The following is a 25304-nucleotide window of genomic DNA, read 5'->3' on the forward strand; positions in this document are numbered from 1 at the left end:
CAGCCAATTGGTACGAAGTTGGTTCAGTATATTCACACTTACATGACACCGCCTTGGGATACATTCGACTTTAAATTTGCTGCCAACATATGCTGCTTAGAACAGACTTTAATCACATAAAGTTACAACATCTTGCGCTTAGATTAAACCGGCCTTATGCCATCACGAACTATTGCTCCTTCGAGTTACCAGTAATAAACGTACCTGAACTTCCCTAAGTGCCGCACGATAAGACTGGTGAAGTTCGGTAACGTGTTCGGTGATTCTCCGAAGAAGCTCCGCCCTCTCCCTGGCGTGCTCTAGGATTTCTTCGCTATATGTACTTTCCAGTTCTCTTAATTCCCCTCGCAGGCCCTCGATAACCGCTAGTTTTTGGTCGGTCAGCTCGTGACTCCACTCTGGAAGAATGATAAAGACAGTGTCATTCTCTCTTGAATAGGCCTACCTGATTTTTTTTTTACCGTGAGATGAAGTAAGTGATTGCAAGAACATTATGTGTTAGCAAAAGATAAACCGCTATGCCCATGAAGTCAAAAGTTATAGCAAAATGCGACTACAGCACAACCAGTGATAATGACAAATGCTAATGAAAAAGATAAAAAAAGGGAAATTTCTCTTTTATTCTACATAAAATAATAAGAAAATATTTACCCATTGTCTATAGCCTGTATGAAAATAGTTTTGCACTGTAACATTAAACAAAGGGAAGGATAAAACAATGGTCGATCTTTCCGTGTTGGCACATAATGCCCATGACCACTCGTACCACAATCAGATCCAAAATAACAACAGCGAGTTTCTAGTGAGTATAGCTGAACTAAAATTTCAACAAAGGTTTGACACTATTTGGATATTAGAAAGGCGTTACGTATTGTATTCAAGGTTGAATTAAGTTGATAGTCTATAGCTTTATATAGTCTAATCGAATGCTGCAACAGACAAAAAAGATCTTTTCCACACCAGTTAAGCCTAGACCTAACCTCAACCTCCCTCTTCTAACTTACGCTTCAGTTGACACAGGCTGGCATGGAGATCCTCGGGTATTTTGAGTTTCGTGGCTGCGTGTTCCCAGTGGTCGTTCATCTTCTTCAGGGCCTTCTCCGTCTTCTCCGCGTCCTCCTGCAAGGACTTCCTCCAGGCTTCCTGCCGACACTCGCTCTCCACCACTGCGTTGACCTCCCCACTCAAGGCAGCCACTTCCACGTTTCCCACCTGGGGAAGTCGTTACGAAGATACCAGAGTCAGATGCTTAACTTATAGGCCATGATAACTAGTACCATCAGCCTGTTTCTTTCTTGCTTTATGATCTGTCTTTCACAAGTACTTATCATTTTGCTCTCTTCTCACATTTGCAACTTTATAGATATTCTTAAAACGTTATGATTAGACTGATGGCCTTTTTTACTCAAAGAGTTTGGAATTTCCACTTTCCTTGTGCGGATATGGGTATATATATATATATATATATATATATATATATATATATATATATATATATATATATTATATATATATATATATATATATAAAATATTATTTATATATATAAAGATTCATAAAACTTATTTAATTTGTCACAGGACCAGCAGAATTAATCAAAATTTACTTCTAGAGAATCTGGTCGCAACAAGACAAAGTGTAAGAAGTTACAGAAAACAAGAAGTAATGACATGAAATCATGTGGTCTCCATATCGATTCTACTACAAGAAAGGAAAGTAAGATAAATAACAGAAACCTTAGCTGGGATATCCTCACCATGGTGCATCCTTGTTTGACCAGGGAGTGCAGGATCTTCTCCCGAGCATGAAGGGCATCGGTGAAGGTCTTCCCGGCTTTGTTTGCATATTGGACTCCTGAGTCCTCTTTGCTGATAACCAAATCATCATCGCTGAAATTTAGATTAGTTAACAGAAAATTAGGAACAATACAAATATATAGATTTCAATAGAAGAAGAAGCAGAAGAAGACGAAGTAGTAGTAGTAGTAGTAGTAGTAGTAGTTGTTGTTGTTGTAACAGTAGCAGTAGTAGTAGCACAATATAAATAATACTACTTAGTGTAGGATAGGCCTACTCCATTCGGTAAGTCTTTTGTAAAGTGCAAAGCTGCAACTTATAATTTGTCAGTTAATAGTTGCAAATTCAACTAACGCCTAGAAAATTTCAGCGCGCCGTTACAGTCCCTATGCAGGGTATGTTTTCTCACGAGCTCGTGTACTACTCTACCAAATATTGCAGTAATTTACGGTAATAGTTGGATTTCAAGCGATCGGTTATTATAGAGCAAACGCTGCCTCAGTGGAGCGATCGATTAGCTTGCAAAATGTCACAAGCTGATGGTGCAACGCTGTTTCTAAAATTTTTCAGTGGAAAGGACGATTTAAGTATTAGTTTATGCGATCTTAGAGATTGTTTATCTCCAATCTTGAAAGTTAATCTTACACAGGACATTTCTCATTGACCTGATTTTATGAAAGTTACCGTAGCGTAGACCATAAATTAAAAGAATTCTGCACGTTCAGACATTTATTCTATTTCTCTTTCATCAACACTATTATAGTAAAAATCTTTTTTATCAAAGATATTAGCTAATTCAATTGCAAGTTATTGACACCTCGAGAAGGTTATTTTCGTTATCAATTTCTTCGTCTTTATAAGTTGTTTTACATAAGGATTAATCACATATAACCAAAGTATGTAATTTAACATTACGAAATCCCTAATAGCCATGAACTAATGGTAACTTGGTTAATGAAATAAAGCAAAAATGATATTGATCCAGATTCTTCAAGAGTTGAAAACTATGCCAAGAATACGACTCGAGGAAACATGATCTGTAATTGAACCTTAAAAGAATATTACTTTGAAACTAACTCATCTATGTTATGACGAAGTCTCTCCTTGATTTTTGTAGCTCTTGGACCAAGCTGAGGCTCACTGGCTTCTTCGGACGAATCTTTAGCTTCTGCATTTTCCTTCATGTTTTAGCGAATACCGTAACTGAAATTAACGTCTGCTAGAAGGACGCCGTTGCCATAGCAACACTTTTGATTTCCCTAAATTTATGATAAAGAAATATTTATTAATAAATCATTTATATTTCTACATTTCATTATATTTTCAGTTTATTATACTCCTGTATTTCACATTAAAAAGAGGAAAATTTTAATATCCACTTGAGTACGTGGTTGACGCTGAATGTTTTTCCCTCATTTTTCAGCAAAACAGTAGTGTTCTCAATGATACTTTTAGCACTCATGTTGCAATTTATAGAAACACAAGAGGAATTTTGCAATTGGATGATGAAATTTAACAAAGTAATTATTGATTATCATAATTATTTATAATTTAAATGACTAATTGCAGAAGATTGGAGGCTTACACAAACATTAATATACTACCGCTTACAAGAGGGAACTTGGGATCAGAGTTATTATGTATATATGCTCACTTTATTTATTGCTCTATAATTGAAATATCTATTTAAATAAATGATAAATAAAGAAGAATTTATCTAGCATTAATATTAATCAAGAAAGAACGCGTCTCCTCCGTGAGGGACAAGTTTCAAGATGTCGGCGTGAACACGTTTTCTTTAAACTTTGTTGAAAAAGTGACATATACAAGTGAAACGCGTTTGACAATTAATTTGATTCCGTTATCCCGTGATAGTGTTCTGCTTCTTAGCAGTGTCTGGGGTACATTCAGTGGAGGTATATATTGTAAAATTTGAGACGTAAGTCTTATGTGTTGTTCCGTTGCCTCCTAAACGAGAACAATTCAGGCATGGTTTGTGAAGTGTGGACCCATACGGGCCTGCGCCTTATCCATTTTCGTGTCCATTTTCATCCTATATTTTTTCATGACTCTTCTGGGCTTCGTAACGGTCAGACAGTAGATTGCCTAACTCGAATTTACAAAGTTAAATGCCGTAAGTCGATGTCTATATGATTGACGGTAGCATAGGCCTGTTGCCTGCCCCACGTTATGCTGCCTTTTAATGATGTAACCTTTGGCTGGTTTGTGAATAGGCTTTGTAGGCCTTACCAGAGGCTCTAGATAGAAGCCCAGTCCCGGCTTATTCAAATAAAGTTTATTAAGTGTGAGCCGGAGCGGGGAAAGTTTTATAGGCCGTCTTACCCTATGACGTAATGTCTAGCTTAGACTAAGACTTGGTTTGTCTGTCGGCCAAATGTCTCGCCTCTGTTACCGAATCGCCATCATTTTCAGGTGGTCAATGCACCGTTCCATGGCAGACAGCTGCTCATGTGGTGCACTGTAGTCATTAAGCTAGGCCATCCCACAAGACTGCCTGTTATTTTCAGTGGCCCTTTGGCCCCTAAGGTAGCTGCTGTACTGTCTTCAGAGCCTTTCGTTTTAATTTCATCCCCACTTTCATCTTGCTGTCAACTGCTAACTGTTACTTGTAAGGGCAGCTGTGAGGTTTTCTCTTATTTCACCTCGAGAGTGTTGTAGCGTGCTAGGCTGATATAGCCAGTGCTCTGGGTCTCTTATCTTGCTGACCAACAACTCGTGCGCCCCCTTTTCTCTGCATTTAGAAAGACCCTGTGGGTAGTCTGCAGAACGACGGGACTGTCTCCGAATAGAAGCTTAGTCCGTTGCCTCTGATGTTTAGGGTTACTTGGGGTGGGTCCTCCCCCCTGGCCAGGTCAAGGCACAGCACCCTAAGTGAGATTAGGAAGGTTAGGTCAGGACATGGCATTCTAGGAAAGGTTAGGGCTGTTTTTGTCTGCAGAACCTGTTCCCATCATTCTACTCTTGACCCAATTCCTTATAGATGGGATTTCATAATTCAGGCTCATTCATTCATTTTGTGGCGGGCCTAAAAACTGTAGATAGCCTGCTGTCATATTTGAGTACACTTAGAGTAATTCCTGTATGTGAAAGCATGAATTGTTTGAAGGATATACTAGACCTTATAAATATTGTTGTCGCAGGTATAGCCTACACTAGCATACGTGAATGTTTCGTGAGTAATAAGAAGTCATATTGTTTTCTTATATACTCTTAAGAAATATTGAACTGCTTGTAATATATACAGTGGGCTACAGTATATCCTGTCATATGCAGTTAATGCTCTATATAAGAATACGGAGTTATGTTGGGCTGACTGTTCATAAGTGGTGACAAGTTAATCTTTCAACACCTTCTAACATAGCCAGGATTTTCTTATTTTGACAGCTGAGATCATGGGTATTTTTAGTAAATATAATTTTGATGCCTGATGCTAAAAATAGCTAAATTATGATTTCAGTGATAGCTTGTGGTGTGATTCAGCAAATGTGGTATCCATGTGTATCACAAATTTTTTTTAATCCCTTACAACACTCGTATTGAATGATAAGGCAACCCCCCTCCCCATGGGAAACTGAGGTTTGTGGATGTGAGCAAGGGACAAAGAGGAGAGAAAAATAACATGCAGTAACCTAACCTGATCCTGCCAAACATAACCTGACCTCTATTATGTATGGGGTTTGTAATGAAGGAGCGCCTACAGTTTAGTTGGCCAAGGCTGTCGTCTGCCAGTTTTCTAGTCGGTACCCACCACCAGATGGCAGTAGGTTCCAACAGACCTAACCTTTCCTATAGTGCCAGGTCCTGACCTAACCAGATGTAACCAACCTAACCTAACATAGGGCGGCCTGCCCTAACCTGGCCGGGGGGGCAAACCCCCCAGAAAGCCAGCTAACATAAATCGGGTCGCAGAACTACTACCTTGGCGGAGTGATTGTAGCCCGGGCAGAAGGTGTTGTGCGGCCTGGCCAACTAAACTGTAAACTACCCGTAATGAAAATTGAAAAAAAATGAAACTTTTGAAGCCATTGTGTCATTACCAAATATCACAGAATGGAAAATGTAAAATAGACAAGGTGCATTGAAGGCTAAAACAGCTTTAACCAAATTTGATTTAGGGTGCATTGTCATGTGTGATGGGATTACTGTATGTCCTTTCACAATGGCTTAGAAGCATGTCATTGAAAAGTGTATGATGTAACCAAAACTAGCATGGAGTTCAATAATCTACCTTGCTGGATCCTGCTTGAGCTTAAATGTGCTCGTATTTCAAGAATATTTCAAATCTTAAAATTTTGTTTAGGCACCCTTGGCTCACACACTTATAATGCTTTAATGTTTCAGTTGTAATCTATGTTCACAATTGCAGAAACTTACCGCACTGTAAAAAAATTTACATTTACCAAACTTTTCTCTTGGAATTCATACCTTTCATCATTCCGAAAAGATTATACAAGCATCAACGGTAGTTCGCAAGAGCATAAGTGTTATTGATATTTTATGTCATTGTATCTTCCAGAAGACTGGAGGTTGTCGACTTGAAATCCTGGTTTTGAGGAGGAAACAAGAGTAAACGATGAATTTCTCATTTGTCGCCTACAGTAATTGGGTCAAGTTATTCATTTCATACCTGTAGAAAGTGATCTGAAAAATGGTAAAATTTTGTCAAACTTTTCATGTATTTTTATTAATTTCTCAATAACCTGAAGAGTATGCTGGTTTAGTGGAACTTCACACGAGCACCAGAAAACTGTTGTAAAAAAATATTATCTTCAATCATCTTACCGCCTGAATCACTGTAGCAGCAGAGATGCTGAAGCCCAAAACCACAGTCTCAATACTTATGCCAAAAAATTTTTTGAAGTGTTGTTTGATTTTGAACTTAAAAAAACTAAAGTTTTCAGATATTAACCAGAAAATGTCTTGCTTATCAGCTACCGAATTCAGGAAAATTCCACAGTAATTTGTTTATTAGCTTTGTTCCACTCTTTGAAAAATTACTTGACATACAGTTGTCCTGTACACTCCACAAGGTAAAATGTTTTATTTTGGCATGGCAAGAAATTATCACACCAGTTGTTTGTGTAGTTAGTTGTTAAAAACTTAGGTTGCTTCTGCCCATGCATGCATCCAAGGTATACGAATAATCTGTCATTAATAAACAGCCCAGGCGTGGGAATTGAGTCTCATGAAACTCTAGCCTAATGCCCCTGTCGTTACTGTGCCAAATCAGTGTTGTTATATTCAAGCTCTGTTATTAATCATCACCTTATTCTTTGGCAGCTTGAATTTCAAGTTAATGGCCCCTGTGGGCTTGTTCCATATGAATAGGGTTCATCTAATGAGTAGTAATAATAATCTATGTACGGAATGGTATCTCCAGTTCCTTTTGAAGATAAGTAACAGACTAGCCCAATTGGATAATTTAGAAAGTTTTACCTTCAACACTGTGAAGCCATAGCTTACCTGGATGTGAAGGGCTGGCTATTAGAGTTGGAGATATGAATAATTTAGGCATAGTTTTAATTTTTTTTTGTTTTCAGCCTGTTACTGCCATCATTCATTGTGGTGGGGGGTAGATTATCATAGATTGTGTAATTGTAAAATGTATCTGCCATGTTTGGCAGGTATGAGTGGATTAATGGCTAGATACAGCAAAATCTGTATCTAAACATACACCTGAATGAGTGGGATAGTGATTTTGAAAAATTGATCAAAATAAGCTAAAGGTATATTTTTTTACCACTTAATTTTTTTAAAGCTTGATATAAGTGAAAAGAAGTGATATAGTTTTAATATAAATGAAAAGAAGTGATATAGTTCTGTTTCATTAACAGTGCTGTATATATACTGTAGCACAATAGTAAATCCATTTCTAGAATGGCAGTATATCAGTGAAAATTGGTGAAGTGATTGAAGTTTGTCTTGGAATATAGCAGTGAGAGTAAACAATTGTGGTCTTTAGAAATATCATATCCTTGTGGTTGACAGTGGTGTATTTAGGTTGGTGGAGCCAAAAAAATACAAAAAATTTCTCTGGTTAGTGCAGTGAAAAAAAAAAAGACTTGACATTATTTATTTGACAGATTCTTGTCAATGTTATTTGAGGTCTATAAAACATTAAATGAACCCCCTTGTACAACATTAGCAAGTGGTACCAGTCTCGTCCTTTTTGAGGTTTTTTCTTTAGATTAATCTTTTTTTTTTGTTTTACCTCCCTTTCAGGTTAAAAAATAATGACAGAAGATGCTCAGGATTCATCAGCCTCCCCTGCAGCAACCATAGAGCCAATAATGAATGAAAAGACTGTTAATAGTGATGAATTTCGCAAGCCTCTTTCTGTGAAAAAATCAGAGAAGGCTGCAAAACGCAAATTAAGTTCGGTTACTGATAAAGATGCAACGCACAGTGAACAGAAAAAAAAGAAAAAGACAGACAAACCAAAAAAGAAAAATGAAAATAAAGGTGAAAGTGAGGATGCATCGGAAAGTGTAGATAGTGGTTGTATAGCAGATATTTCTGGTGATGTTACAGACTGGCCTCAGGTGAGCAGTTTAGAAACTGGCAGATCATTGCTGTTAAGCTCATCTAATTACTTAAGATTCATTTGATGTAATCTTATAATAATATTTGTTTTATAGTGATATTGTGATTATATATATTTAATAATGATTTTGCTATACAGTAGTAGGCCAATAACACACCTGTATATTGTAGTAATTTTACCTGATTTGTCTTTTATCTAGGTTGAAACTGCAGTATTAGAAGAAAGAAATTATGTTCTTAGTTTACTTAGTTGGCTTCCAGATTTTGAATGGGTTGTTCCAGATTTAAAGAAACCTAAACCGTCCCCAGAAGAATCTTCTAAAGGTATGATTCCATTGTATTTGTATAGTATTTTGAAATGTTTTGGATAGTATAAAGGTAATTACATACTTCATTGGTAAAGCTGTAGTTATGTTGTACGTATTTTTAGATAATGAAATTGTTGGAGAATATGATTTATCAGACTTAATTTCTCTGTGAATAATTTTGAGTTAGACCTGAGATACCAAAAAATTCAGAAGCAAAGTTTTTGAGGTATGCATTGAACTATTAACCAGTTGTTGTCATGCTTCAAAACTCTTAATTGGGGCCTCTGTCAGTTTGTCAAAAGTCACACAAGCTCTGTAGATAATGGCTCTACCTGCTTTTGGTATGACATCAAGCCTTTATGGAATATGTATGTTCTTGTAAGCAGTATTGTTCTCTTTTTGAGTTGGCTGTTCACACACTAGTTGAATTGCCAGATTTACATATCGTGAATAGCTTTGTTCTTTATTGGCACTTCTATAAAGCTGTTTTCATATGTTGTACTGTAGATATTGCTTTGGTGGTTTCTCCAGAGCAGGGTTAAATTGTTTAGCAATAATTATGATGGTAATACAGGTGTAGCATTGACTACTTTTAGATGCTACTCCCGGCTAATTTAGCTTTGAACCACCTTTGGATGCAACATTAGTGCTATAACCAGGAAGATTCTTTCATTAAGTGTTCCTGTAACCAACTTTTATTTTAACTTTGTTGCAAGATTGTTACCTTTGCTTGCATTTTCCTTAGGTCTCACTTAGGGGTAATTCCCAGAAAGTGTCAGGTAACACCCACTCCACCATTAGTTGAATTTTCTGTTACCTTAACTGTCTAGCTTGTTAGGTTCAAGGATAATTTCTCTTTCTACAGTCAGGGTTAGGAATTTTCTTGCTCCCGTTTTACAGCATCATGCTTTCAAGAAGCTAACTGGTCACTTCCTTGAGTGGAAAGTCACCTCCTTTTCCTCTGCCCCCCACTTTGTTTGTTAATATGGTTCTGCGCTTGATAAGGGCTTTAGTTTGTCTTCATTGAATGTTAACAGTTCTTTAGTAGTCTTTTATTAACCTCTTCATTAAATATTTGCAGTTTTAACTTTTGTTCTCCCAAAAATATGGAAATCCATGGCCTGGTGGTGTTTATGTTAAATCCTTAACCTACCTATTGATTAAAAGGAGGGATAGTGTGTCATTTTTAGAAGTGAAGTCCTTCAGTGCTTTTATGCCAGTTCTTTATCTCCATTTGTTTTCGTGCAGAGGTGGATTTTAGCTTCATTAACTACAAAATATGGTTTTCCTGCTGCAGTAAATTAGAATATTTTTTTTTTCCCATTAATATTTACATATTTGGGATTTACAAGTTGAGTACTGTTGTTTGCTACAGTTTCTTTTGAATACCTAAATCATTGTACTGTACTGTATTTCATTTTAAATTTGTCTAAGTTTTGGTAATGTTAATGATATTTTTCTCATAAGTGGTTTAGCATTGTAGATAAGGTCTAATGTATTCCTGCTTGTTTGTAGTTGAAAATGTAAGAGGTTAGAGATGGGAAACAGTTTATATATTTATTAGGTGATAGACTTAAACATTTGTTTGATAATTCCTTTTGTTTCAGATGAAAGTAGTGGCAAAGGAAAAGCATCTAGTAAAAAAAAAGGAGAATCTGCTGGGACGAAAGCAAAATTACGAGGTAAGTCATCCTCATTTTTATTTTTAATAGTTGAACCCTGTAATTGTTAACGTAAATGACTGTATTTAACCCTTACTGGATGGGGATGATCATGTGAGGCATAATAGTAGCTCTAGAGTGCTGGGCAGATCACCTCTGGTGAGAATCGCATTTTGTTCCACACTCTTTGAACGAATTTTGCGAGAAAAATGTTCAAATCACTTTATGGGCCATAAATGACTTATGGCAACTATAACGACAACTCCAGTACCTCAGTACAGGATAGAGGGGAATCAGTGTGTCTTTTTATGTATTTGCTAATAAATGTACCCAGGGATTGCTTTTGGTTTTAGTTCTTATCTTTTAGATAGTATGTCAGCTATAATTGTAATTTTGCAAACTAAAGTACAAAGAAATATTAGAAAAACATATATACCTCACTAAAAGGTACTGCATCTCCCCATCTCAGTATATCTCATAGATAGTTTACCGTAAATCTACTCAGAATTTGTTACTGATTTTAGTTCTTATCTGTTGTGACATTGTGTGAGCTGTAATTTTAATTTTACAAACTAAAATAAAAATAAATTTTTGGAAAAAACATGTGTAACTTGGTAAAATTAGCATATTTGTATGAGTTTCTTGGAAAAGAGGCAGCACAAGGTTGGAAGTATTCACTTTCTATTTCCCATGGAAGATACAGAAACTGCTTAAAATTATTTTTCGTATACCATGTGCATTTGCATTTCTTTCTCTTTCCATATATATATAATTGGCCAACCTTAAAGTTTGCCCAGTCCAGGGGTGTGCTTAGTATGTATTTTAGCCTGGCCAGTAATGGTTAATATATTTTTCTGTTTTTATGCACAATGAAGACACTGACAATCTATGTCAAGAGGATGTACAAGTAATGTAATTAAAATCATACAACAGTAGAGTGCCTCTTATCCAGAATTAGGGGGACTGAAAGTGGTCTGGGTAAGTAATCCTTGGCAAAGAGCATCGATTGGATTAGATTAGTAAGTCTTGCAAAAAGCAATAATGAATAGTTATGAATTATAAATAATTATTACATAAAAACATTAAACAATAAAAAGATTGGAATCGTTACGGTTGTGTAATAAAGGTAAAATTACAATACTGCATTTAGTAATATCTGTGCTATGATAAACATGCCTGAGGGGCTATTTTTTTGAACATTGGACCTTTAAATACTTCAGAAGGCCAGTAAGATCCATAGAGGTGTCTGCAACTTAATTACTTCAGAGAGACTACATATTTGTATGAATTTCCCTGTATAGTATTGTATTTCATTATACAGCAGTACAAAATCTAACTAGTAGATGCTCATGTGAGTAAAATGTTTTACAAGAAAAGTTTACAAGGTTTTTGCAAGAAAACTGACAGTTGACAAAAATAGGTTTGCTTTGATTAGCTTTAGTACAACACTGTGTTGTATAGTGTTATCAAAGTTTCCTTCTTCATAAAACTAATTTATCTATGACATTTTTTAAAGTGCTAGTCCACATTAATTGCAGGGGAGGATGTCTTTTGAGTACGTATACCAGTTATGTTAAAGCCTAGGCTATTTAAGCACATGAAGCTTAGCAAAGGCAAGTCTGAATTTCTACAAAATGTTTCCAGATGTATTATGAAGATTATTATGCAAGGGTTGTAACCATGCTAAAAAAAAAAAAAAACATTAAAACTTGGAAAATAGAACTTGTCAAGCCTTTTCATTATTTTTTACTATAATAATTTGTTAACTATTGCCTGGCAGTCTTTCATGTGTGATTAAATATGTGCACAGTTCTTACACCACATATGTACAGTATAATGATGATGAATGTGCATATTGATCAGTATTATATACAGTAACTATAGCAGTCTGAAATTGCAAACCTCTGTGCAGGGGAATAGCATAGTTACCAAGTCCATATGAGAGTCACTAGTTGTTTTGCTAAGTATTTTTGCATTTACCATATTACAGTAATCAAAATAATTCGTGTTTGTGTCAGATGTTACAGAGTGTATGACTGATTTTTGCAGGTCAATAGACAAGTTAGTACATCTGTAATAAGGTTATAATTTTTCACATTAACAAAATACCTTGTTAATTATTTTGTATTGTGTTAGCAAGCACAGTGAGTTAGCATATGTAGCATAAGGATTTGCTTCACCTAACCTGAGTGTCTTTTTATCGTTTACAGACTTTTTAAACGAAGCTGATGAAATAGACACCTTACGTGACAGATATACTTCAATGTTACAGGAATTACGGAGTAAGTACTGTACATCTTTCAAGTGCATGTGGTTTTACTGTTAAGGAATTGGGGACAATAGGACCTATCTATGAGCATTTAACAAGTACATTGCTGTACAAATTTCCATAAGTAATTGCAGCAAATATATTTGTGAAAATGTAATCTAGAAATGGAAAAAAATTTGACACCAGAACATTTGTATAGTGAGGGTAAGGCTAGCCTTTGAGAGCTTGAGGTACATATGTCATGTTAATTAAATGAGAATGGAATACATATCAGGTAATCAGAAGTGCTTTAATCTTTGACTTGACTTTTCAAATGGAGAGAGTGATAGATGATAGAGGCCGTATCCTTCACCTCCAAATGGGGTGCCTCTCACTGCTGCCATGTTAGCATTATAGGGTGAATAGTTAGGCTGTAGGAAGACAATGCTGTGGTCGAATGACCTTGTCAGTATGAAATATTGGAGTTTGGTTTTCATGGAAGAGATGCTGTACCTATACCATGAATGGTCAGTAGATAAAAGGGGGATGCTTGCAGTCAGGAAGTTGGATGAAGAGTGGGTAGAGTGCATATCTTTTAAAAGTTTTAGGGAATGAAGGAGCAACAGCAGATATAAGGGATTTTTAGGTGTAGGAGTATCTTGTTTTACCATTCAGTGAAAGTAGTTTAGAATAATGGCACACACTTTTGTAATCTTAAAACATCCCTGAACACTTTTCTTAAACCTGTGTTCACTCTTTCCATGTTTCATGCAGAAATGGTTAGAATCCTTTTAAACCCGTTCCCTCATTCCATGTTGCATGCAGAAATGGTTAACCTTTGTCTCCAGGGTCTTATTTAACTACGCTGTTGAACTTATATTGTTTCAAATTTTCGTAATTTAATTTTTCCTATAGTCTGTAATTTTATGTACAGTACATTGGTTATTGTTATGGCTGTAACCTTGTAACTTCTAACTTTTAATGAATCATTGCTGTATAAAAATGTGTATTATATACGTATATGATTATATATATTACATGAATGAACATATAATGCAAAGGGTATTTGGCCAGATAAGGAAACACTAAACATTTTTCATATGAAGAATGACAGGGATAAGCCTTTCAATTAGTCGTAGACCAATTGAAGGAAAGGAGAGAGGATGCAATTCTGAACCGTGTAAAGTACGCTCTCACAGATCAGTTAATTACTAATCTTGAAAACCATTAATGCTATTTTGTTTTAAGTGACAATAATTTTATGCAAATAATAGTTAGCTACTCTCTGTTGTTTGTTGAATAATTTCTAATGTGTCTCATTTTCTTTTGCAGAGGGCAGAAGAGACAAAAAGAAAGAAGGAAAATTGCAAAGAAAACTAAAGAACTTGAATAGAAGAAATAAGAAGAATGCAAATCGACAGAGGAAACTTGAACAGGCTGAAATCTTTGCAAAAAAGCATGAAAAAGTGGAAAAAAATAAGAAAAGTAAGTCTTGTACATATTGTACAGATCAACTTTTTTGTGTCAATACCTTCTGTGCAGCAGTTTATGAAATTTTAAAAATCTCTTCTGATGGCCTTTGTTGATTACGAGAAGGCATTCAACATTGTCTACAGACCAATATTAAGGAAGGTCTTCTTTCACAGTGGCATTCCCATTACTGCGGAAATGTTTGGCTATATTAAGGAGGTCTTCTTTCCATGGTTTGGAAATGTTTGACTAATTTAAATTATCCATAAACAAAGTATAAATCCCTTGTCAAGGGAATTTACATAAGTACTAGGGTGCTTCAAGAATGTTATTTCACTTTTGCTGTTTGCCCTTCTCGTAGATTTTATATAGAAAAAAGTATGGTTAAAGTTAAGTTTAGATTGAATATTGAAAGTTGACAGACTTAGAGTATGCAAATATGCTGTTCTAATCATATATCTGGAGAGATGGGATTCAAAATCAGTAAGACAAACAAACAAGTAAAGAGGATTGTATGTACCAAGGAATGAAGTAGACGGAGAAAGGATTAATGAGGAATCTTTCCAATATTTAGGAACAATGATATCCAGTTTAGGTTGTCTTGAGTTAGAATTTAGTGAAAGACTAAAAAAGGCAGTCAAATGGGCAGGCTGAACAAGATTTTAAATTTCATACAAAAATTAGATTATTTATAAATCTAGTACATATGTATGGACAAATGATATTTATGTTAGTGATAGTACCTTAAAGATTTGATTGGTTTTGAGAATGAAGCTCTAAGAAGATGAGTAGAGGTCAGGTGGCAGGATAGAGGTAGAAAGGATGTCATAAGTTCCATATTTAGGTTAGACAAGAATAAAAGGGAGATGGAGATGGCTTTGTCATACCTTTTTGCACAACCCCTGGTCAGCAGTGAGCTTTAGTATCAGCTGGGGTCTTCAGAGCACCAGAAGGGATGAAATACCCAGATTTATAGAGGTTAGTGGAAATTTTGTGGAATATAAGCTCAGGAAAGACATAAGGGGCAGAGTTTTATAAAGGCCCTTTGCACCTGTATTGTATGAATATCTGAATTTTTGTAGTATGCTACCTTTGTGGGTGATCTCTTCTTGCTAGGGAACCTAAGTTCTCTTTTTCCTAGAGTGTGATTATAGTAAACCACACACTGGCATGAAAACGAGTCACCTTGAGCATTGCACATGCCTGGATGGACAGGGGTTTACAAGAGTCAGCCTTTCCTTTCTCACATACGTGATAGAAGGTGACATTACTGGTGAGAGTTTTCAAAACCATTCATCCTGAATTTTATAACAACAACATGGCAGATTTGTAGATATAATTTAGATTTTTTGAAGATGCTACACAAATCCGAGGTCTAACCACCTGTCAGTTTCCTGCTGCTAAAGGAAAAGTGACTATGATTGTTGTGATTGTTTTTATGTGTGGTATCTTTGTCAAGATTATGTTCCTCCTTGCCCTTTCCCCTTCTAAGTACTTCCGTTGGCTTTAAACTTTCCAATGAAGACTCATCCCAACTATGGAATTTTGGGTTAGTGGTTGATCTCACTCAAGCCTCTTGCTCTTGTCTTTTCTTTCTCTAGAGTCACTGGAATCATGCTCTCTGGATACTGACTGACATGTTGGCTTCCATGGTTCCTTGGTTGCTTGTAGTTTAGAGGTTTCTCAGGAACTCCTTGCTTGAGTAGCACCCTTTGGGTTTGAGTCCCCTCCTTTTTGCTGCCATGTAGCCTTAACTGTGCATTTCTGGAATTACCTACCTTTACATCTCAGGTGCTTGGTAGGTATATCAGTTGATTAATTTAGCCTTTGATTTAAAAACGTCTCCCGTGTGCTGGGCATTTGGACTTTCAACGGAAGAGTCTTTAGTTTTTAAGATTAGAGTTCCATTTTTGGCTCCTTTTTGTCATTCCTTAAGTTTAGGATTCATCAGTGATTTATAATATAAATATTGAAATCCATAACCGCAAAAAATTTTTCATATATAATTTTATACAAATGGTTTGAGCAACAGAGTTAAATTAGGGTTATTTTTTTTTTTTTTTTTTTGTATTGTACACTAAGTGACGATGATTTTGGTATTCAAATTGGTGACAAGCAACACTTTCCAAAATCTTTCAAGTCACTCAGACATAAAAAATGTTTTTTTTACATAAATCAAATTAAGGTAATTCCAGTTTTGTGTGTGCTAATTAATTGTTTTTTTAAACCATTTGGTGGGTTTGACTGAGATAGCTGTTATCGTGATTTATTGAAAAATATTTCCAAAAGCTACAAAAGTTTGTTGTAATGTACATGAAATGGCATTTTCATTGTGGTTTATGAGGACTAATATGGTGCAAACATTACGAAACGTTCTGGTTTCAAAATGTTGGGATTGGAAATTTTGATGTTTTTCAAAATTAAGATAAATCAAACTTTGTGGATGACCATGTTTATTGAAATGAGTATGATTGGTTACTAGAATGTAAGATTTTGTTACCTTTGTTCCATACTAGGATTGAAGGTTGAAATTTTAAAGTTATAAGTGGGAAAATAGAAACAGTATGCTACAACCAATGGATTGTTGTATTCTACTAAACAGTATTCCTTCATAAAAGTTTATATAACGACCAGTAAGTGTATGCAAACATTATTCCCTGAAAGAATTTCTGAGATTTGCAGGTTGAAGAAATGGGCGTAAGGAAAAGTTTTTTTTTTCTCAGAAATTCACCATAAATGGAGATGAATTGGGACTTGTTTGTTGCAAAATGCTGATGAATATTACTATAATGTTTTAGCTTATAATTGTGTTTTTACCATTTGTTGAGTTGTTACGAAGGTTGAAATTTTCAGAAACTGGAAAGTGAAATTTGATCTCAAAGGTTGAAATGATTTTTTCATGTGATGGGAAATAATAGGATAGATACTAGTAGGAATGCCCCAAAAATCATAAAATTGATAGAACTGTTTTCACTTCTTTACAATTAGGGGAACACCTACCATAATTTAAATTTGTTAGTGATGATCAAGGCAACTTGAACGGAAACAGAATCATTGCCCATACCATTTCCAGTCCTGTGAGATGTAAACTGCTCAAGTTCATGTCTAGTGGAAGTGGGTATTGAATTCTTGTTCCTTACATGTGACTGCTAATATAAAACAGTGCAAAACTTGCGACAAAATGACGAAAGAATTTCTGAAATTTTCGGCCGAGAACGACTTAGGCGGCGTGGAAAAAGTTTTTTCAAAAATTCACCATAAATCGAAATATTGTGCTAGAGACTTCCAATTTGTTGCAAAATGAAGGTAAATGATTGAATATTACTAGAATGTAAGAGTTTTAGCTTACAATTGCGTTTTCAACCATTTCGTCGAGTCAAAGTTGACCGAAGATTGAAATTTTTGTAGTCGACGCACGGTACGTCCCACTTGGCACCCAACAGACAATTTTAGTCGACGTATGATACTCCCAGTCGAGCTTAAGGGTTAATTTAATTTGATTTATGAAAATTGGGCATTAAAGTCAAGCACTGGCCATCGCCAGCTCCAATTTCTGCCATTTTGGGAATTGGACTTTCAAATAGGTCTTTGGTTTTAGAGACTTTTCTGCTAAATCATCCTTAAATTAGGATTCACAGTGATTTTGATTAATATATTTTCATGTAGCAAACCATGGTTTGGCACAGAGGAATTAGGGATTATACACGTGACTGGGTATTCATGGTGACAAGCCTTTCCTCTTTTGCAAGTCAATGTAGCTGAATGTTTTAAATAGATTAAGGTAATTATGATTGTGTGTGTGTATTTTTTTTTTAAACCATAGTGTTTGTAAATAGCTAAATGTGATTGGAAAGGGCTCAAAAGAAAAAGTTTGTGACAATGGGAAATGGCAAGTTCATGTCTAGTGGAAATGGGTGGTGAATTTTTGTTCCGTACACGTGTGACTAATGTCGAAGGTGAACACTATATCTTCAGATTTTATATAAGTGATTTACCAAGCAATTACATATCTACTAGCTTTCTACACGGCAGTCTAACAAAATTCAAATTTTCACTGTGGCACTGAAATCGCTAGTGTAGGTGACGGGACAGGGTCCCGCCCACTTTCGGGACTGGTAGGTACAACTCGGCATAGAGCTTCAATTCATTTTTTGCCAGCTCCCGATTAATGTCAGTAGTCTTGTGCAGTCGCTGTTTCAACTTTTTCGATTTTTTGTCCTGTATTTTTGGTGAAGTATTCTCTCTCATTTGTATTGTGGTGGCTTTTCTTATCTTAGTAATATCGTTAGTTAACCTTATTTCTAAGATAGACAAATATGTCGGACTCCAGCTCTTCAAGCATGTATTAGACTTGTTAAGTGACTTATGATTCACACACTAAGTGTGGCAAGTGTAGGGGGCAAGAATCTAGTAAAGAGCTTACATGTCCAGAGTGTCAGGATTGGGAAGATAGTAAAGGTAAGACCTTGAAATTCCATCTGGACAACTTAGACCGAGATAGGAAAAGGAAGGCGGCCCTTAGAGCTGAAAATAGAGCTAGTCATGAGATTTCTTGTTTACCTGATGTGGTAGAAGATAGTTCTGTTTCTTCTCCTTTGATTCATGTTGTCTCCTACCCTTAGACCTCCTACACATTCCCCCCACACTCCTTTACCATGTTCCCATGCTTCCAATCCCAGCGCTGTTGCCAGTCTTGAAGCAAAATTTATTAGCATCTCTCAGGGATTTTGTGTTAAAAATGGCGCCAAGTGTTAGTGTTGCGCCTAATGACAGTGTTGTGAGCGTTGAGGAGGTGGCTGTCCATCTCCTGGTGCCCCTAGACAAAGGTCACTGTCCCTCTCCCCCGCAACGGGGAGAAGACATACAGGAGGTCCAAGGGAGGTCAGTGGGGTTTGCTCACAGGCAGTTGCCCCCTCCATCGAGCCTGTTGCATGGTTCCAGGCTACGACAGCGCCACTGAAAAGGTGTATCGTTCAATGTTCTCAGCCTTTGAAAAGACAGTTCGATGTGGCAGAGAGCTCTCCTCCTCCTGTCAAGAGATATAAGGAGGCTAGTGTTAGTCAGCCTTCCTGTAGTTTCCCCGAGAGCTGCGGTGCGCCGCTGCTTCTGCTCATCATCAACCTTCTTGGGATAGTTGAGGACCTCTTTCGAGTCATGACCGCCCATTTTTGTCTTTAAGCGACATGATACTTTCAGTAAGCGCCGTCACCGTCTGCTAAGAGCGCTCTCAGCTCATAGTGCCCCTCTATTTCGACTCGCTTGGAGGCGATCAACAAGTTCTCCTCTCACCTGAATGTCTCAATGATCCTGATTGCTCCATTCTGGCCCAGGAGGGAATGGTGTCCAGATCTGCTGTGTCTGTGAATGGACTTCCCAAGACTTCTGCCACAAAGACAGTCGCTGTTCAAGCAGCCCCACTCCCTCAGGTCCCATCAGGGATTGTCCTCTCTGGCCCTGACAGGCTTCAGACTGTCAGGAGCCTCGTCAGAGCGAAAAGGCTTTTTGAAGCAAGCTACAGAAGCTTTTACCAGGTGCAAAAGATCTGCTAGCAGGCTCTACCAATCCAAGTGGTCAGTTTTCAGAGGATGGTACCGACAAAATAACATTTCGTCTTCTGAAACATGTAAGCCAGTTAGCTGACTTTTTACCTTTGAGAACCAATAGGAAGTTTTCTCCCTCTACCATCAAGGGTTATAGGTTATTGTTTTAAGACCTCAGCGACCATATCAGTTCCTTTGAAACTTCCAAATTAGAAAAGCCTGGATTTCCCATCTGGAATTTGGACGTTGTTCTGAAGTTGCTTACGAACTCAACTTTCGAACACCTCAGCTTGACCTTTTAAGAATCTTACGAGGGAGACACACTCTTGTGGCATTAGCGATCACCAAACGTCTTAGCGAGCGGCAAGCCTTCAACATGAGAGTAGGCTTTTCAAATGGAAATGCAGTATATGCTCTCTCCCCCTTGGTTTCCTCACCCAGAATGAGGACGTTTCCAAGCCATGGCCTTGTTCGTTCGTTATTAAGAGAGTAACGGACATCCTCGGGTCAGAGGAGGAAGAGAGACTTCTTTGTCCTGTGGGAGCCTTGAAGTACTATCTTCAGAAGACTGAAAAGATCAGAGGACCCTCCGACAAGTTTCGATGCTCAGTGAAAAACCCCATGCACCCTCTGTCAAAGAATGCACTTTCTTCCTTAGAAGTTTGAGTACAGAAGTGCATTCTCAAGTTCAAGATGACGTTTATCTTCCCTTAAGGTCAAAGCTCATGAAGTTCAAGCACTTGCACTCACCCGAAGCGTCCCTCTTTTTACCTAAGCTTGCCATCCAACGGATTCAGTCTTCTGCACTGGTGGAGTGATTGGCACCAACATTTTGGCACTTGACGCCAAACTTGAGATGCTCCGGCGTCACCTTCGGCAATCTGTGGCTGGCATGGTTGGGGAAGGGAGCAAGGGGCCTCTGTCCCTCTACTGTCTCTTCGTCTTGCCGTAAGGTTGTTAAGTTTAAGGGAAACTTGGGGGTACAGTGTACCTGGAGTACCCGCCAGTTTTTATTGGTTAGGGTGTTGGTTCTTAATTTTGGTTGTAGGTGACAGTGTTATGTTTTTTCTGGTCTATGCCTAGGGCAAGGATGCTATTTTTTGTCTTTGTCAACCATCGGTGAACTTCCATGGCTGCTAAGTACCCACTAAAGTAAGGGCAACCCTTGGCCAATACTGCCCCACGACCTCTACAGGTTTAGGTAAGCGTCAACCAGAGGCGGCACCTGCCTGAAGCAGCTCTCTTACCAGATAGGTACAACAAGCATTAACCCAATGCTAGCAACCTTTCTAGTTCAAAGTCATTATCTTTATTAATGTTTTGGATCAGAACATGTCCTTGATTCTCACCTCCCTGCAATGTGGAATCAGCTATGTAATTGCTTGGCAAGTCACATGTATAAAAATGACATTATGATAAAATAAAGTTTATTTATACTCACCAAGCAATTACATAATTGGAGCCCGCCCTCCTCCCCTTAATGGACATTTAGGCATCAAACAAATTGAAGCTCTATGCTGAGTTGTACCTATCAGTCCCGAAGGTGGGTTGGACCCTGTCCCTACACTAGTGATAGCAGTGCCACTGCGAAAATTTGAATTTCATTAGACTGCCGTGTATAAAGCTAGTAGCTATGTAATTGCTTGGGAAGTATATATAAAACTTTATCGTAAAAATGTCATTTTTCAGTTTGTCATACTTTCATGTATTTATTTTGCTAAAAGCATACTAAATCAGATTTTTACTAGTGATAAACATAAATTTCCTCGTGTATACTAGTAGCTATGTAATTTTAGTATATATAAAACTTTACGTAAAATGTCATTTTTCAGTTTGTCATACTTTCATGTAATTTTGCTAGCATACTAAATCAGATTTTTGAGTGTAAAATCTGAGTGGTGTTGCATGTAATATAGGGTTTAACTTAACCATGGTGTTCATTTCAAAACGAACGTTACATTGAAACAATATTCTGTCTTCGAATATGACACACTTGTTTGACCTATGGGTATTTGATGAATAATCCACATGACCCACTCCTGAATGCACAGAATGCAGAGCACTACTCACCTATATATCTTACGTGGTTATCCAACTTAAAGTCAACAGCATTTGTCAAATATTGGAAACAAATGGTTGAAAGGAAATTGATCAGAATCTCAACTTTTTCAGTTTACAAATTTTTAATTTTTATGGAGGTTTGGTACATAACCTCAGAGATTTTGGGTGGTTCCAAAACTTGTGTATGGCAAAGCACATACAGGCAATGGATATAGCAATGTTTTCCTTGTATTACCTGCTGTGAATTTATCTTTCTTGGTATACAGCAGGTGGTGTTGATATTTTGAAGCATGCACTTTATTGCAGTACAGACAAAACTGGATTACCTTTTCAATTTTGGCAGGTGATGTCATTGGAATCTTGTGTTGGGAATAGTATATAGTTGTAATCAGCACCTCAAAGGGTTAAATAAGAGCTGATACTGTATATTCAAAAACAACAAATTCTTTTTGGCCAGCCGTATGAAAGTTAACATTGCCAGCTTGGTGGTCTGTTTAAAATATTTATTAATAATAATAAATAATCTGGAAATGCTCTTCTAATGAAAATACTTTATCTGAATACAGGTATAAGAACATAGGGTAACAGCAGCAGCAGATGTAGTAATGCTACTGTGGCACTCAAAAGTTGACCATATAACAGCAAGATTAGTGTGAAAAGTATATAATCCTTTTTTTTTACAGGGAATTCCTACTTTTGAAATCTTGAATGGATTGCTTATAGTTTTAATTTTCTTTTTTTCAGCTATGCTACAGAAAAAGATATTTAATGAGAGCCGATACTGGTCTTCAAAACAAAATTTGATTTTTCCAGTGGTTTATGAAATTAACAAGGCCAGAATCTTGATGCAAGGTTTAAAAAGCTTTATTAATAATAATGGTAATCTTGAAATGTTCCTCAAATGAAAATAATTTTTGTTAAAATTTATAAGAACAGTAGTCTTTAGCAAGTATGCATAAGTATGGACTTCACAGTAGTATGCAAAAATTTTACCATAAACAGCAAGTATTAGTGTAAAAGTATATAAATTGTTGGTTTAAACTAAAAATAATCATCCAAGTGAACTCTCTTCATGATGCATAGTAGGCATTACTTAAGGTTCTTTGCAGCGTCCTCTGGCCCCAGAAAAGATATTTAATGAGACCTCCATTCATATTCTTCCAGTAAATTTGATTCTTCTAACAATTGTTTGGTAGTGCAACTGTGGTTTTCCTCCCTGAAGAATCTTTCCTTTCAGCGCTGCAATGACCTAAAGAAAGTCCCTCTGCCTAAATTGCATGTTCCTCTAGGTCCAAGTAACTAAACTGTGTAGAAATGAATGCAAAACTCTAGTGGCATTTTCATTTTTGTGTCTGATTGGAGTTTTACATTTTTGCATCCAAAATTTTAGATAAAAAATTGCATGGGAAAGTAATTTGAGAATATAAGCTGTGTCTTTTAAAACTAAAAATAATCATCCAAGTGCACAAACTGCTCTTCACATAATGCATCTGTAGCCAGTTAAAGCATTGCTTAATTCTTTGCAGCGTCCCTCTGGCCCCTTGCTGCAACCTTTCTTTCCCTTTACTGTACCTCCATTCATATTCTTCCATCTAACTTTCCATCCTCTTCTAACAATTGTTTCATAGTGCAACTGTGAGGTTTTCCTCCTGTTGCACCTTTCTCAAATTTCCTTTCAAGCGTTGAATGACCTCAGTTGGCCCTCTGCCTAAATTGTGTATTCCATCTGTCCAAGTGAACTAAACTGTGTAGAAATGAATGCAAAACTCTAGTGGCATTTTCATTTTGTGTCTGATTAAAGTTTTAATTTTTCCATCCATTATTTTTCATTGCAAAATGAGTATGGGTAATAGATTTGAGAATATAAGCTGTGTCACTTTTAAAACAAAAAATTGAGCACAGGTCTCAAATTTTGTTTTAAGTTTTGTACAAACATAATGCTCTGTAGCCAGTTAAAATATTGCTTAATTTGAGAATTAAAATAACCTGATCAAGAATGCCAATGCATGTCTTGTATTAGAGAAGGAAGTCTTGACATTTGGGGGGGAAGGTATCCTTCTGCTTCAGTGTTTGTTTTGGTGCTTGATATCAAACTGGCAGTAAAAACAGGATATTCTTATAGATGCAAAGTTCTTCAGGTACATTAGTAATGGCAGGTGGATCCCAAAAAGCATACTGTAAATAAACTGTGTTTAATATTAGTGAAGTATCATTATTATTTTCCTTTTGTGCAGAGAAAAAAGTTGGAGATGGAAGGAGATTTCAAAGGAGCAGCAGAGTTAAAAGAGATTGAAGCTTGGTCTGGAGCTCTGAAGAGGGCTGAGGGTGCTAAGGTATAGTACAGTATTTATGGAATTGTAGTGTGGACATTTGCATTGTTATTACATGTTGTCACTAATTATACTGTATACATTATGAAATTTTGATAGCCTCCACCATTTAAAACTTGGTGTCAATGTGTTTATTTTTCCTTTAGGTACGGGATGATATAGACTTACTCCAGAAGTCTCTAAAGAAGAAAGAGCATCGCAAGAAGTTGAGTAAAAAACGATGGGAAGAACGATCAGCGGCAGTGGAGAAGAAAATGATGGACAAACAAACGAAAAGAAAAGAAAACTTAAAAGCAAGGAGAGATGCAAAACTTGAAAAGAAATTCAAGAAACTGAAAAGGAAAGGCCGTGTTGTGCCAGGATTTTAAAGTCAAGTCTGCTTTAAGATGACTGAAATTTGTTTAATGTGTTATACACATTTAAAGTGTGATATTGTTGCTTACAATTTTTTTTAAATTAGGGTATGAAAGAATTTTAAGTGGGTGCAAATTAGAGAGGACTGTAAAAAATAAAAACCTTTAATATACATGTCATATACCTTAACCTTGAAGAGTTTGTGGATTTTTATTCATACTCTAGAAAGAAGCCACTTGGAGTGCGTTGTGTGGTGCTGATGGTAATTAAGGGTTTATTGCAGTATTCCTTCGTCCCTTGTCCATTCCCATGTGTTTTACTTTCCAACCTTTACATTCTGTCTCCTCACATTTTGCATTCAAACTTCTCCAGTTTTCACCTCTTCAAAACAAATCCTTTGAGTAAGACTGGTGTCTACAACCTAATACAGTATATAGTAATATGTTAGACATGAGAACTAACAAGAATGTGGTATGCATTTCTCTTTTACCAGCATGACTTGCTTTTCCACCACGACATCCAATCTTAAACCAAATAGACTCCCACAAGGAGGGAATTTTATGAGCCATTGACAAGAGGGATGAGGAATGCATAAGAATCCTAAAGTTAGTGCTCTTCATTTTGATTTATATAACAGATATGTCTCTCCAGGAAAAGTTGGGGGGGGGGGAATCTGTAAAGCTAAGAAAATTTTCCAGTTGCCCATGAAAACACACACTCACCAATACAATAACTGGCTGATGGAAGACTGCAATAAATAAATCAGAAATCTACTTAATGTAAACATGCCAAATTAATGTCAGTTGCATGGTACAGAATGTTATGTAACTAAAAAGACTGAGGAAACATTTGCAAACATGTTCTTAGATTCCCTTCAAATTAATTGACTAAAAAATCACACACACAGAACATACCACATAGGAGAATGAGAGTAAAATTAATTTCACCAGAAAAAATTTTCAACCATGTTCC

At 36.6% G+C, this 25304-nt stretch overlaps 2 protein-coding genes across 2 annotated transcripts in view; one reads left to right on the plus strand and one right to left on the minus strand.

Annotated features, from left to right (window-relative positions):
* Positions 1-3010, minus strand: part of LOC136845164 (dynein regulatory complex protein 1-like) — a 28822-nt gene extending 25812 nt beyond the window's left edge. Inside the window, exons 1-4 of the mRNA XM_067115129.1 lie at positions 2874-3010; positions 1757-1889; positions 1005-1212; positions 205-398 (exon numbers count right to left, since the gene is read on the minus strand). Coding sequence (XP_066971230.1) covers positions 205-398; positions 1005-1212; positions 1757-1889; positions 2874-2980 — 642 coding nt within the window. The 5' untranslated portion in view covers positions 2981-3010. The remainder of the gene's footprint in view (positions 1-204; positions 399-1004; positions 1213-1756; positions 1890-2873) is intronic.
* Positions 3011-3554: 544 nt separating this feature from the next.
* On the plus strand, positions 3555-24490 carry LOC136842835 (uncharacterized). Its single transcript, XM_067110711.1, has 10 exons — positions 3555-3712; positions 8040-8359; positions 8561-8684; positions 10276-10350; positions 12540-12611; positions 13910-14062; positions 22393-22527; positions 23039-23058; positions 23805-23981; positions 24125-24490. The coding sequence occupies exons 2-10, from the start codon at positions 8051-8053 to the stop codon at positions 24344-24346; spliced, it is 1287 nt and encodes a 428-aa protein (XP_066966812.1). The 5' UTR covers positions 3555-3712; positions 8040-8050; the 3' UTR covers positions 24347-24490.
* The last annotated feature ends 814 nt before the right edge of the window (positions 24491-25304 follow it).

This window comes from Macrobrachium rosenbergii, chromosome 2, assembly GCF_040412425.1.
Source record: "Macrobrachium rosenbergii isolate ZJJX-2024 chromosome 2, ASM4041242v1, whole genome shotgun sequence".
Lineage (NCBI taxonomy): Eukaryota > Metazoa > Arthropoda > Malacostraca > Decapoda > Palaemonidae > Macrobrachium > Macrobrachium rosenbergii.